General features: G+C 40.1%; 1 protein-coding gene across 8 annotated transcripts in view; it reads left to right on the top strand.

Moving 5' to 3' along the window:
* The window catches only part of cdc14ab (cell division cycle 14Ab), an 82,844-nt gene that overhangs the window by 17,800 nt on the left and 50,128 nt on the right, over positions 1-14,916 (top strand). For all 8 annotated transcript variants that reach the window (XM_088598860.1, XM_088598867.1, XM_088598861.1 and 5 more), the window contains one exon: positions 927-1,006. In XM_088598860.1, coding sequence (XP_088454986.1) covers positions 927-1,006 — 80 coding nt within the window. The remainder of the gene's footprint in view (positions 1-926; positions 1,007-14,916) is intronic.

Here is a 14,916-nt window from a genome sequence, read left to right as displayed (position 1 = left end):
TGGTGGGTGGTGAGCGTTCTGGTGCACCATGGGTGCCATCGCATCATCCAGGTGGATACTGCACATTGGTGGTGGTGGAGGGGAGTTCCCATTACCTGTAAAGCGCTTTGAGTGGAGTGTCCAGAAAAGCGCTATATAAGTGTAAGCAATTATTATTATTATTTACATTGAGTGTGCTCACATATGGGTTTCATTTCTGAGAATGGGTGTTTGTTGTTGACTCTGACCAGAAATGGTGCGCTGTGTACAAAGCCTCATGATTGTGTGTGGAATGGATTCCAGTGTTCTGCCATGTGTTGAAGATGCAGGGTTTTTGTAGTTTGTCAGTCCTAAGTAGTATGGATGTGGTACAGATCTGATCTCGCCTATGCAGGAGAAGTTTGCTAGGGCTGCTGCTTCTTCGGGGGTGTCTCAGAAATGCATTTTTTACTTAGTAATTCTTTTTTGTGCTGTAGTCTTTCAGGCTTCCCACAAACCTTACTTTTGAGCTTTTATCGTCATGGGTCATCACTATCTTCCAACCCCCCTGGTGGAATTTAGTTAACCAGAAAACACTGACCTGGTTCTTAATAACTGTCACCCACTGCAGTGATCTTTCACAACTCAGATCACATTCTGCGGTGTGTCTCGTAGTGTTATATTAAAAACAATTCTGACACAGTGTACCATGTGCTTTTGAAATAAAATCTGAATTTTAGGAGACATTACATTTGATAGGTAAATTAAAGTAACATTTTCTGCCACTGTATAAAATCAGTCAGCAGCAGTTACATCAGTTCTGCATCATTAGTTATGTCTTCTTGTCTGCAGAATCCTTCAGTGTGCAGTGTGTTCCCAACTATGCTGTATCATTACTGTGGGTTCTCTTTGATTAGTGGTCTGTGAGCAGTATGCTAATGCTTGTTGTTCATTGTTGTTGGTTTTAGGTTATCTACCTAAAGAAAACTCCAGAAGAGGCATACAGAGCCCTTGTCTCTGGGTCCAATCCATCATACCTACCATTTAGGTAAGAATCTGAAGGCTTTTTGCTTTGTAATAAGATAAGATCACTTTATTGCCCGTATACAATTTCTTGGATTAGGAATTTGTCTTTTCACATACCCCAACATGCTCTCCATGAGACACACAGACAGGAAGAGAAGCTTGGGGTCAGAGCACAGGATCAGCCACTTATATGGCACCGCTGGAGCAGATGGGGTTAAGGGCCTTGCTCAGGGGCCAAACAGAGTAGGATTCCTCTGCCGGCCGCAGGATACGAACTGGCAACCTTCCAGCCACAGGTCCAGATCCTTAGCCACAGAGCCACCGCACCACAATACTGTTGAATCTTGAAACTCCTGGCTGTGAAAAATGTGAAGGCAGCCTAAAAGGAATATGCAAGGTTCTGTCAGGAACAGGTACGGTGGGAGATGCAGTCCTCTTCACTTTATTATTGTGCGGATTGGACTTATGATGAGATTCACGAGGAGAGGAAAAAGAGTCACGTAAATCTGTTTTACTGCTGTGTGTTCAGCTGGTCTATAATGTCATTTTAACAAGCTAGAGTCCTCCGGTATGCAATTGCATGTTCAAATCTCAGCTCACAAATTGGAAAGACACCCAGCAAGAATGAGAATGTGTAGGTAGACTACTCTGACCACTTTCAAGCCGCTCAGCTTTGTAACATGTCGCAAGCAGCACAGCCCTGTACAGATGGCTAAGTGCCAATTGCCCGTTATGGTCAGCTGGAGACATGTTTGAGAGTCGAACCTACACTTGGGCAAGCTCGTTCCCTGGTTGAACCACTCTGAAGCTCTGACCCAGGAAGTATTTCAAGGTTGCACCCTAAACAGTTTATTGCTGGATAAAACTTTGATGTAATTCGAACAAAATGGAAATACAAGACTGGTGGGACAATGCAACTCTCAGCTTGTGCAACATATGCAACGCTTTCTGCCCAGGTCTACACACCAGTCCTAAGTCCCTCATCCCTGGCCTTGGAGGCTGCAAACCTGCTATTGAACCTCTATAGGTCTGCCAGGTCCTCGGCCAGACTAATGCTAGTAAGTAACAGGTCATACAAGATCGGAGCCAGATACAACTTTATATCTGATCTTGCTTTTGTGATAATTGATCTCATAGTTCATAACCAACAGCTGCTCTTGATTAAACTCGCAGCTTCACTGTACATTTGAGTTTGATTTATTCTTATCATCCAAGAAGGCATTGTTAAAGTGGTTGACCTACGCCTCATGAAAAAAGTTAATGGAAAATGTTAGTTTAAATTACAACATTATAACCATAACAAACATGTATCCGGCCTAGCCTGAGTGTGAGAACCAAGGTGATTTTCAAAGGTTTTTGCTTTTTAGCAAAAGTTGAATTTTATTTTCTGAAATTAACCATTAATGCTCGAAGGTACAAAGAACAAATGTAACATCAGCCAATACAGATTATTATATTATTAAATCAGATTAAATGAAATGTCATTTTTGGCAGATAAATCATTTGAATGTTGTTTAGGGATAGAAAAACTGGAGCAAACTTCTTTGAAGTGGAGCAACAAAATACTGAAAATGTGAAAAAAGCCACTGTGCCAAAGAGATGCAGTGTTAACAATCCCAGATGATCATTTTCCTTTCTGTGTTGCTGGATGAAGTGTTTGGAGATGGCAGACTGTGTGTGTTTGGTAGGTTGTCGCAGAGCCTACTTCCTGGGATCTGAGCCTTCTGTGAAGGTAGTCTACAGCTGGTTGACCAGGTGCTTGTTAATGTCACTTGCTCTGCAAACAACATGATTTACCTGTCAGCTTTCCCCCTTGACCAGTGGGATCTGTTTGTTGGAGTTTAAAACGAACAGGCTGTATTCTCAGGGGTCCTGAATGTCACAGTCTCACTCCTCTTATCCTTGTGACATTCCCATAATCCGTCTTTGTGGACTGAAATAAAATACCTGTCCTGCTGTGATTCATTCACTTTAATGGGATTGAGCTGTGTTTGTATGCACACTTACTTGGTTGGAGATGTAATAGTGATTAGCATTATACTTCACTTATAGACATACATTTAAAAGGTTTGTAGACGTGCTTTCTCTTGTTTAGAATATAGATGGTGAATGGGATAGAGCTATAATTGCTTTCCTAGAGCTGTGGATTGTTGTAACTTTCTTAGCCACACAGTCTTGTGAGTATACATTAATTCTGCTCCTTGGGGATCTTTCCATTGCAAATATACTATCAAGTGAGGTACAGTTTCATTCTCTAATATCAAAGTGGAAAGAAACCTCCAGCATTTTACCTGGCTTTTTTATCCTATGTTGGGTCCAGTTCTGCTTGAAATGATACTAGTCCCTTTCAAAAGGGCTCATTTCAGAGGGATATTAATGCTGCCCTTAAAGCCTTATTTCTTCGTTATTTCTCTCTCTGTGATTTTCCCCTGACCTCAAACTATTTGCTAAGGTGCTTGTAAAAGACCTGTTGTTTGTGATACTGTCCACTGGCACCTTCACCTTATACACACATCTTCTCACTGCCACTCTGCATTGTCTTGCACTGCCAAGGCTTTTAACTGAGTTCCTGTTAAGATCATATGGGATTGGGTTCAGATTTCTTCAGGACAGTTCAAATGTTATATGTCCCAGCAGTCATGGTGTTAAACTGCATGTGCTATTCACAGTTCGCTGTTACCAGGGGCACTTGTCGGGGTGCCGACGTTCCCATCTGATTTGTGCCCTGTGTTGGGAACCGACTGAAGTTTCTACTCCTGTTACTGTCCACATACATGGTCAGCATTGCTTCAGTCTATAGGGATGATACTTTGTTATACAGTTTATAGAGTATTCCCTCTCCCTGCCTCATCTGCTAGATGTTTTTGATTATCATGGTGCTCTGTCAGAGTAGAAAATGAATTGTCATTATTATTTCCATAAAATTTTGCAATCTAGTGAGCTAGGCTAACACCTGAGATAGTGGTATTGAGATGTACACACAGTTCGCCAGGAAACAACAATTTAATTTCACAAGTGGTCTTGGACAAGGTCGTGTCTCCATAATAAAATGTGCTTTCTTGCTTTATTTCTTTTTACATCTATGATCCCTTTTCTCCCTCTTTAGAATTATTGACCTTGTTTACAGAATCAAATTTCTAAGTTTATAGAGAAAGGGATGTGACCTCATATTAAATTCCCCAATATGCAGAAAGAAATCTGAAGGGGGCTTAGCTCTATCACATTTTATTTTGACTCCTTCATTTTGCAAACAAAAATGCTGTATCTTAGTTTCCACTTGAAGAAGGTCCATTTTGACCACATACAGTAGATGTCAAGATTTAATGTATACTTGTATCACTTTTAGACACTGTAGATTCCATTTTGGACCAATAATCACATACTGTAGTTAAACTTGGGCTTTTAGTGAAAGATTCATGAATTGTAAGAAAGCATAGCATTTGCCCACTCCTGTTTTCCATCATCATCAACTCTTTGCAGGTAATTCCTCTTTCTCTGTCTCATTTTGGAATGATAAAGGGATTCACTTTCTAGTGGAAATGTATTTTAAATCCTTTGCTTATAGCACGATTTGCGATCTCAATACAAAATTCCTTTCATTTTGAAATATAAGCCTATATTTCCCCTGAGGGGTGAAGTAAAACTAAAGCTTTCTTCACAAAGACTCCTTTAGGCGCTGTGACATGACGTTTACCTCCTTTGTGCACTCTGTAGTATACTATAAGCATGTTTTAAACGTGGCTGTTGTCAGGAGTGGTTAAGTTTTGGAATATTTTCTCATTTCTCATTTCTCATTCTCATTTTCTCATTGTCCACTGTTCTACACAAGGGTGTTCCTTGGTCTTGTCTGGTGCTCTTGTTAAATTAGGGCTCCAGACTGAGCCTTGTGTAGCAACAGATACTGATATGATGTGGTGAGGTGGGACAGGTAGAGGGTGCTGCTGCTGACCTGGTCTAATCCTCATTACACATAATATAATTAACAAAATAGTTATGTTAGGGGTCCATTGTTAGGTCATTTGGTGTGGAAGACTACTGATGACCATGGGGCGATGCTTAGAAATTGTTCTGTTCATGAAATAAAGAATAATTTGATTCACAAAAATAAAGAAAAAATTACGATGGAATAGTATTTCATAGACTGCATAAATAGGCCTGAAATTCAGAAATGTAAAAGCAATACACTGAAAAGATATTGGAAGTGCAAAGAGTTCTTTAGTACAATGTCAGTAAAAGAACAGTTAAAGATCCTTCTGATCCACAGTATATCAACGAATTAGATTATGATATAGTTAGCAAACTAAGTTTGCAGGTGATACAAGAGGGTATCAGGAAGAGAGAAATATTGACAAGGGAATTATAAACAGACACATAATCTTGGATTGGGGAGATACTTGGGAAGATTGAAAGTGAAAGTAAACAGAGTAGGAAGAAGGAACATTATACTTTTTCCTATGCTTTTACTGTGCTTGAAAATGCATGTGAACAGGATCTGGAACAGAATGCTTGTGTACAGAGCAAAAAGTATAGAATATAAATCAAGGGGTGTTCGGCTCAAGCTTTATAATACGTCAATGAGATCTCATGAAAACTATTGTGTTCAGTGTCAGTCACCATATCACAAGAACTCTATGACTTCAGAAGTGTTCCAAAAGCAATCGGAGGGATTACTGATCTCATGGGATTGTTGTATAAATGAAGGAGATAAATATCTGTAATGTAAAACAATGAAGATTAAAAGGAGGCTTGATACAAGTTAATAAAACTCTTAAGGGGTAGAGCCTCAACCAAGGAAACTGTTTTGCACTTGGTAGTAAATCAAGAACAAAGGGTCACTTAAACTAAAAGGTGATTCATTTAGGACTGAAAATAGGAAACACTTCTGGCACATAAAGTAGCAAGTTTTTTCAACAAGTGGTTAAGGCCCCAATTATGGGCACTTGAAGAAAAGATTGAATAAAACTTTAGATTCAATCAGGTACTAAAATACCAAATAAGCAAGACAAATTATGTTCCTTAGATTGGTGCTGAAAGCTGTTTTCTATGTTTATCCAGGTCAAAGTGGCACCAGTATCTCAGGGGGCGAGCAGCTTGAGCACTTGGGCACAGTCTCCAGGAAGTGATTTCAGTTGCAGTGTGAGGCGTGATGCCCATCATCTGTAGACAAATTAGCTAAGACACGGCATAAAACCATAGGGTGGGGTTGTGTGCTGTTGCTGACTGAGGATACAAGCTCCAGTGTAAATCTAATTCCTCCAAATGCGCCTCTGAGGTTGCAAAGGTTCATCAAGCCCTGAACCATTTTTATCTTATCCAACAAGCTACCTTTTTTTCTTGAGTGTGGGGTTTTTGTGAAAAATAGAACAGAGTGAACACCTTTGGTGGTTGATCATTTTGGTGTGTGACGTTGCCAGTAATCTTCACCCACACAGGAACTGCAGCTCTTGCTGTGTCATGTTTCTGTGGGAACACTTCACACCAGATCTGTTTGAGACTGGTTTGGGGATTCTAGCCAGATGCTTATGTTTTTTTTAAATTAAGTACAGTTGTCCAAAGGAAGGCCAGTGGTTTAATTTCTTTCATCGAATAAAATACATTTTGCACCAGTTTGAATGCAAAAAGTACGTCAGCACTACAGCAGTTCTGTTCCAGAGGTACAGATGTGGAGTAATGTAGAGATGGAGGGGTACTATATACAGTATGTTTAAATATGGCTAAAGCACTAAACATTTTGTTAGTAATTTGTGCTTGTGTAGAAAGTGCATGGCAATGACATTTATTACAAATGGGGTATGGTTTATTATGGTTCAAAAGGCAAACATGCAACATGGTCACTAAATGAACACTGCGAAACGTCTCTTGGATCTCGTGTTCTCATTTGTAAGTGCTGCATGTGTGGAGGGGAAGATGATGATCCCTGAGTAATTTAAGAATTCATAAAGAAACACAGGGCCAATGGGCAAAGTTTAGCAGGAGAAAACCTGTGCCATGTTGTTTTTATTCTAACCTTTGCCAAGATCATCTGCAGTGCCCCTCAGGAAAGCTGTCTGAGGTACATCATGGTAGAGGCAAAGCAGGTGCAGGGCCAAATAAAAACATGACTTGGTATGGTGAGGAAAATCTACAAGTACGGCAACAGTAAGTTCTGACACACACTTTCTGCCTCACCTGGGTGAGCAGCTGGGCACGCTTTGCAGCCAGTCCCATTTCACAGCGTCTTCACTCTCCTTTTCCCTGGGTTTGTTCTGGCTTTGTAGTATGGTAATTGTGAATTGATCCCAGATTTCTTGGAAAAACTTCTGACTTTGCACAGAAAAAATAATTGAATTCTACTGTGCTTTAAAATGTAAAAAAAAATGCTGTTTTGCATATTCAGTACTTTTCACAGCAAAGTCTAGTCATTTACCCCACTTCCACGGCCAATTTTACCACGCTCTTTTAACACGTTTGATTAGCGCTTCCTCTTGCGTAAGCTTGGAAATGTACTAAAGGCTGTGTCAGTGCTTGTGTAGGAGTGAATGACTTTGTTGCTGTGTGGAAAGGCGTTGCTGCTCTAATTGGGTCCCTGAGTCGGTTTCATTAGGCAGCGTTAATCTGAGAAGGGGAGTGCCTCGCTTGATATGGTGTGGTACATTCCTCTAGCAGGCACTTGTAATAAATAAATTATATGAACCCCACACTAGCAGAGCTGAATTATTATGGATAAACTACAGCATGATTTATTTATTCTGTCCAAAATAAGCTGCTCTTCGCTTTTACAGTTCCTGAAGAAGGCAGGAAAATGTTCAAAGAACATTCTCTAAATAAATAACTTTCTCTAAATAAATCAGCAGTTGAAATCTGATTAAAAATCTTGCTCGAAGATTTTTTTATTGACTCACTGTGATCTTACAGTAGATTCCTTTCAATATACCACTAATTGAAACAGGTTATGAAGGTGCATGTCAGTTGTTTTTTGAATGAGAACAATTTTGTTAGGAGGTACTGAGGTCAGTTTCAAGAGGTTGTCTGCATTTTCTGGGGTATAATGGGGCTGGATGGAGCCTTTCACAGAGAAACAGATAACACTTCAATTGATTCTTTCCAGGATTTTTATATGCTCTTGTCAAATCTGTGCCAATGAAGTGGGAAACCAACCATATTTCAGCTCAGTTCTGCTATTTTTTAGGAATTTATTCTGAATAAATAAGGTAGCAGATTAACATGTCTGACACCTGGAACTGAAATTTCTCAATTGCTCTGCAATAGGAATGTGAGAAGTGGGAATTCTCTGAGGCTGCACACTAGGGTCCTGCCTTCGAAATTGTCATCTTGGTTGCAGTCATACTTAATCTCTGAGTACATTGGAATACACCATCGCAGGTCACTCAGAGGCCTTCTGTATCTCAGTGGTGAGATGCCGCATGTTGATGACAGTATGTTGAGCAGTAGGAGCCCAGGTCTATAAAGGTCATTCTCACAAGCTTCCTCATATTTTAATCCCTCTGTTAAAATACCAAGGATGCTCTCATCATTAAAACTGACCGGATCTGTTGTGGTACCATTATTGTTTGCAGAATACAGGATTCGTTACCATTTATTTCTCCCTGTGCTGCATTAGTAGTCTTAGTCTTAGCCTTAGTGCTTATATTACCCTCTAATAATTGAAGAGCCACTATAGAAGTAGATGTCCTCTTCTGAAAACATTAGTTGGTGGGTAACTAAGAACAAACACAGAACAAAACTAAAGCAAACACAGATGCACATTCTGAAGGTCTGGGCAATATTTACAGTTTAAGGTTTAAATTTAACAATTTGGAGCTTGTAAACTTTACAGATTAGAGCTAAGCATATTCACATACCCAGTTCTCAGCATGACCACATTAAACAATGGTCTGGAAATCCTGAATCGCAGAGGGACGTTATATATAAAGTAAATCAAGGTGGAAGCAGACAAGGAGCTTCAAATTTGGACAAGAAGTTCAAACCTATAGCTTCAGTCAGAAAGATGTAAGAAGATTTAAAAAAAACTTATTCACAGACTTTGCAATGGCAGGCTGGCCACCTCAGTGACTCCAGAAGGCCTGAAGACTCTGAGCTGAAACACATCTATGTGTTGGCACATGTTCCAGAAGATCAGCCTTCCTAAGCCCCCTAGTGTGAGGAAAAAATGTGCCTCTTTCATACCACAATACTCAGACACTCTCTTCTTCCACACAGAACCAAGAACCACCTGCAGGGCCTAAAAGAAACTATTTGTTTTTGTTTTCTCACAGGGCTTTGGGAATCATAGTTCATCTCCTTTTAGTAAGAAAGGAAGTTGAGAAGAATTTGAGATTAAGTCATCCTGTTCTAATATTTTTATTTATATTTGTAATTCAGCTCTATGTCTTTGATTCTAATGATCCAGGAGTAAGATAAGATAAGATCACTTTATTAGCCATATACAATTTCTTGCATTAGGAATTTGTCTTTTTCGCATACCCCAGCTTGCTCTCCATGAGACACAGACAGGGAGAGGAGCTTGGGGTCAGAACACAGGGTCAGCCATTGTACAGCACCCCTGGAGCAGTTGGGGCTCAGGGGCCCAAAGGAGTAGGATTCCTTTGCCATCCTCTGCGGGATTTGAACCGGCAACCTTCCAGCCACAGGCACAGATCCTTAATCACAGTGCCACCTCTCCTCCTCAGAAATGTACAAAAAAGCATTTCAGTATTTGTTTGCGAATCTCACTTTATTGTGAATATCAGGTTTATTAATGAGAAGCACAGGGTAACAAACAATGCTGAAAAATAAAAAGCCTACAGTGGGACGTGCAAGCTGTCAGGGAGGCATTCAATAGGTTTTAGAGTAGCTTTTCACAAGAATGTCCTTGAGACCTTTGTATGTTTTTTTTTCTGGCAATGCATTGTAACCAAACAGATGCCCATTTCTGCTTTTCATTGTTTGGAGATTTACGACACACTGTGGACTAGAGTTGCAACACAGGCTATTCATAATCGCTGTTTGGGCAAGTCTCAACCTGCTGTCTTTGTCATTGTTAGACTTGCATTTGCAATGTTAGCGACATCTCCAATGTCTGAAGCGATCCGTACACAGTGTTCCACTCACTCTGTTTGAGCTAAGTGATTGTTGTAGTTCAAATAGCAGCTCACTCTTCTGTGAGTCTTATCTGCTCATACAGTGCCTTGCGAAAGTATTCGGCCCCCTTGAACTTTTCAACCTTTTGCCACATTTCAGGCTTCAAACATAAAGATATAAATTTTTTATTTTATGTGAAGAATCACCAACAAGTGGGACACAATTGTGAAGTGGAACGAAATCTATTGGATTTTTGAAACTTTTTTAACTAATAAAAAAATGAAAAGTGGGGCGTGCAAAATTATTCGGCCCCTTTACTTTCAGTGCAGCAAACTCACTCCAGAAGTTCAGCGAGGATCTCTGAATGATCCAATGTTGTCCTAAATGACTGATGGTGATAAATAGAATCCACCTGTGTGTAATCAAGTCTCTGTATAAATGCACCTGCTCTGTGATAGTCTCAAGGTTCTGTTGAAAGCGCAGAGAGCATCATGAAGACCAAGGAACACACCAGGCAGGTCCGTAATACTGTTGTGGAGAAGTTAAAAGCCGGATTTGGATACAAAAAGATTTCCCAAGCTTCAAACATCCCAAGGAGCACTGTGCAAGCGATCATCTTGAAATGGAAGGAGTATCAGACCACTGCAAATCTACCAAGACCTGGCCGTCCCTCTAAACTTTCAGCTCAGACAAGGAGAAGACTGATCAGAGATGCAGCCAAGAGGCCCATGATCACTCTGGATGAACTGCAGAGAACTACAGCTGAGGTGGGAGAGTCTGTCCATAGGACAACAATCAGTCTTACACTGCACAAATCTGGCCTTTATGGAAGAGTGGCAAGAAGAAAGCCATTTCTCAAAGATATCCATAAAAAGTCTCGTCTAAAGTTTGCCACAAGCCACCTGGGAGACACCCCAAACATGTGGAAGAAGGTGCTCTGGTCAGATGAAACCAAAATCGAACTTTTTGGCCACAATGCAAAATGATATGTTTGGCGTAAAAGCAACACAGCTCATCACCCTCAACACACCATCCCCACTGTCAAACATGGTGGTGGCAGCATCATGGTTTGGGCCTGCTTTTCTTCAGCAGGGACAGGGAAGATGGTTAAAATTGAGGGGAAGATGGATGCAGCCAAATACAGGACCATTCTGGATGAAAACCTGTTGGAGTCTGCAAAAGACCTGAAACTGGGACGGAGATTTATCTTCCAACAAGACAATGATCCCAAACATACAGCAAAATCTACAAAGGAATGGTTCACAAATAAACGTATCCAGGTGTTTGAATGGCCAAGTCAAAGTCCAGACCTGAATCCAATCGAGAATCTGTGGAAAGAGCTGAAAACTGCTGTTCACAAACGCTCTCCATCCAACCTCACTGAGCTCGAGCTGTTTTGCAAGGAAGAATGGGCAAGAATTTCAGTCTCTCGATGTGCAAAACTGATAGAGACATACCCCAAGCGACTTGCAGCTGTAATCGCAGCAAAAGGTGGCTCTACAAAGTATTAACGCAAGGGGGCCGAATAATTTTGCACGCCCCACTTTTCATTTTTTTATTAGTTAAAAAAGTTTCAAAAATCCAATAGATTTCGTTCCACTTCACAATTGTGTCCCACTTGTTGGTGATTCTTCACATAAAATAAAAAATTTATATCTTTATGTTTGAAGCCTGAAATGTGGCAAAAGGTTGAAAAGTTCAAGGGGGCCGAATACTTTCGCAAGGCACTGTAATTGCTACACAGAGAAATGTGATTGAATAGCATTAAATAGGTTTCCCTCTCCTGTATTCTTTAATTGTGAGTGTTTGGAATATACGCTTAATTGACTAACTCAGTTCTCCTTTCCTTTATGCAGACCATATTTATATTTAGACTGGCATATGAAAAGCCTGAAGAATGACACACCTTTGTTAAATCTGACCTGCATTTGATGCCCCTGAATCCCCAGGTGAAGAGTTTAACGTAAACAGTAGCTAATGGATGTGGCGTTTATCAGCCATCAGCTTCTGGGCCAAGTATTTGCTCTCTCAATGCTGGGACTTTGCTGTTCTCTCCTAGCTGCATTACTTTTCCTACTTTGCCCATAACTCTGCCTCAATTCTTTATGCTTTTCAATGGCAACCAGTACCATTTAGTTTATATCATACTTCATCCCATTCATTAGCTCCAGTACCTCTGCTAGACTCTTTTGTTATATTCCTTGTTGTCACTCTGCTCTCTCTTGTGATCATTCTTGTCCTTTGCGCCCATGTGGTGGAACCAAATACCCGATGTTTCACAAACTGGGAAGAGCTTTCTTGTGTCTGCATCATAAAACACCTCTTTAATTCCCACCTGTGCAGACTATACCTGTAGTGACTGTCTCACTATCCACCCGCCCCCGTTATTGCCTCTTGTTCTTATTTTAGTTGGTGGCTTTAATCTGTGCAGAGGAGTACAGTTGTCTCCTCTCAGAGAAAATCAGTATCGAATGCCAGCTCTTCATCATGTTTTCACTGGCATGAAATTAGTAAAGAACTGTGCTGTTGATACTCTTCTCCTATTAATGATAGACCTGTTACCGGGGAGTAAATGAGTTTTGAAGTAGGAAGGACTGCACTCAGCAGATATCCAGTGAAAGAAACAGTGTTTCTTCCTAGTATGTCTGCTGAAAATGACTGCTATCGTTTGAACTCGAGGTTAGTGAAGCCTGGCACTAATTTCATAATGTTTAATTAAAAATGTATAACAAAGGAGAGGGAGGTTGTTGAACAGGTGTTTTTAGAAGAGGAGCAGGCAGCTATTGTGACAGACTGAAAGGCGGACAACACACATGAGTGGAGCAGCTTGCGGTCCGTAATAAGTCAATAAATAACATGTTTTGGTAAAATACTATGTAAAATATTTTAAAATAAAATACACCAAAGAACACCAAGCCAGGGTTCTGCAAAATATTATAGTGATCATCCAATGACTTCTTTAAAAAACTATTGATTATATTGTAAACAAATTTCATTGGAAGAGCAGCAGTAATAAAAATAGATACTTATATAGTCTGAATTTTGATTTGTGTACTACAGTATCTATCAGTAGTCTGTATACAGAAACATTGATGAAGACTAGTACTGGTATAGTCTTTGGTTAGAAAGTCAACAGAATGATTGTAACTAGTTCTGTACCAATTGAACTATGAAACTGCAGAATACTGAATTTTTACAAAGTACACAGAAGCTGTGCTTGGCAAACAGGTGGAATGTGGAAGTTAACCGACTAAGAACTGTTCAGCACAAATGAGGAAATCGGTCTCCTGTTAGGATTCCGTGACGCTAGTGCTCTAGATTGTCAAGGCAGTCTTGCACATACTTCTGCTGGGAATGTTACCTTTGTTGTGTTCATTCCCTCTTCACTCCCTTCACCCCACTGGGAGGTTGCTGAGGTGTTGCACAGGTCTGTGATCTAACCATATGTGATTACAAAGGTTCTGCAGTGATATTGTTTAAAGGATGGTGGTTTTACTTTTCCGTCCTTCTACCTTCTACACTCAGGAGCCAGTTTTGGATGTATGCCTTCGGAGAACAAAAAATGATTGGTTTGTAATGTAGGAGGGAAACGTTTTTAGCCTTCTTTTAAATGGAACCAAAGGGAACCACTCTCACTCGATTGCTACTGCTGACAGTAGGCTTTGCCTAATTCTAAAAGTGACACACTTCTAACAACTAAATGCAAAAATGACATGAAGTTGATACATTTTTACAGGAGACAGTGATACATTTCAGACCAAACAGTTACTCTTAAAATATGTTGCAGTGGTTTTAAACTTTTTAGGTCGCAAACATATTTCAGTGTTGAGTTGAGTCAAAAGTGACTTATTCCTAGGCCTTATGAGTATCTTGATCTCTGGGATTTCTAGGTCCACTGAGGTATAGCTTTTCATTTCTCTGCCTTCATACTTTGGAAATCACAGTGGCCGAGAGAGCCAGTTACTGGGGCTGTGAAAACTTGCTGCTTCGGTCATATTCTTGGGCAACAATGTCTCATTATTCTCTCTCTGTGGAAGTAGTGACCGATCGTGGCTCTCCTACAGTGCGCACATTGTCTCTTCAGATTTCAGGACTTTCTCAAGGTTTCCCTGGCAACCAGGCCTCTGCTCGTGGTTGTTTTGCATTTCAGTGGACAGCCTGCCTGGAGTTGGGCAGGGTGGACACTATGGGGAATATCCACTGCAGGGCCTGCAGTCTCCTCTAACTGTTGTGTGTTAAGTTGGTGAAGAGTGAACAGTCAGGCCTTGGATTATTATCTTGTAATGTTATAAACCTCTTTTTTTTTATTAGGATAATCCATTTCCTTCACATCAAGTTCTTTGATAGTTTGCTAAGGGACATCCTAGTCACATTAAGTTGATGTAGTAATTTACCACAAAAAGAGTTACAATGTTCTTGTTATATTGTGTATGTATTGTAAATTTCCAATAGAAAGTCTGTAGTATTCCTTTTATACTTTTCTGAAGCAAAACCCAAGCAAGCTAGATGGTCTAAATAGGTCATTATATTTTCTAATTTTTCCTGTAATTCAGTTGTAAGCCTGTGGTCATTTATGTTGTACTTAATGGTTAGAACATGTTTTTATGAGGCTCTGGCAGAGCAGGAAGATCTTTACTGCAGAATGAGCCTTTAAGTTAAACAATTTATTAAAAATATTGCAGAAAGTATGAGATGTTGCTTGACAAAAACACCCACCTGGGTTTACAAAAGATATATTATTTGTTGCGGCAACACAGTGAATGTTTTTTTTGGGGTATTTTGTATTTTATGGGCTGGTAATCTGCACTGAGATGTAATGTTTACATAGTGTTTCTCAAAAAAATCTATATTTTTTGCTTTTCTACCGATGTC

This window comes from Lepisosteus platostomus, chromosome 11 (assembly GCF_059453375.1).
Source record: "Lepisosteus platostomus isolate fLepPlt1 chromosome 11, fLepPlt1.hap1, whole genome shotgun sequence".
Classification (NCBI taxonomy): Eukaryota; Metazoa; Chordata; class Actinopteri; order Semionotiformes; family Lepisosteidae; genus Lepisosteus; species Lepisosteus platostomus.
This window is presented reverse-complemented; position numbering and strand designations above follow the sequence as displayed.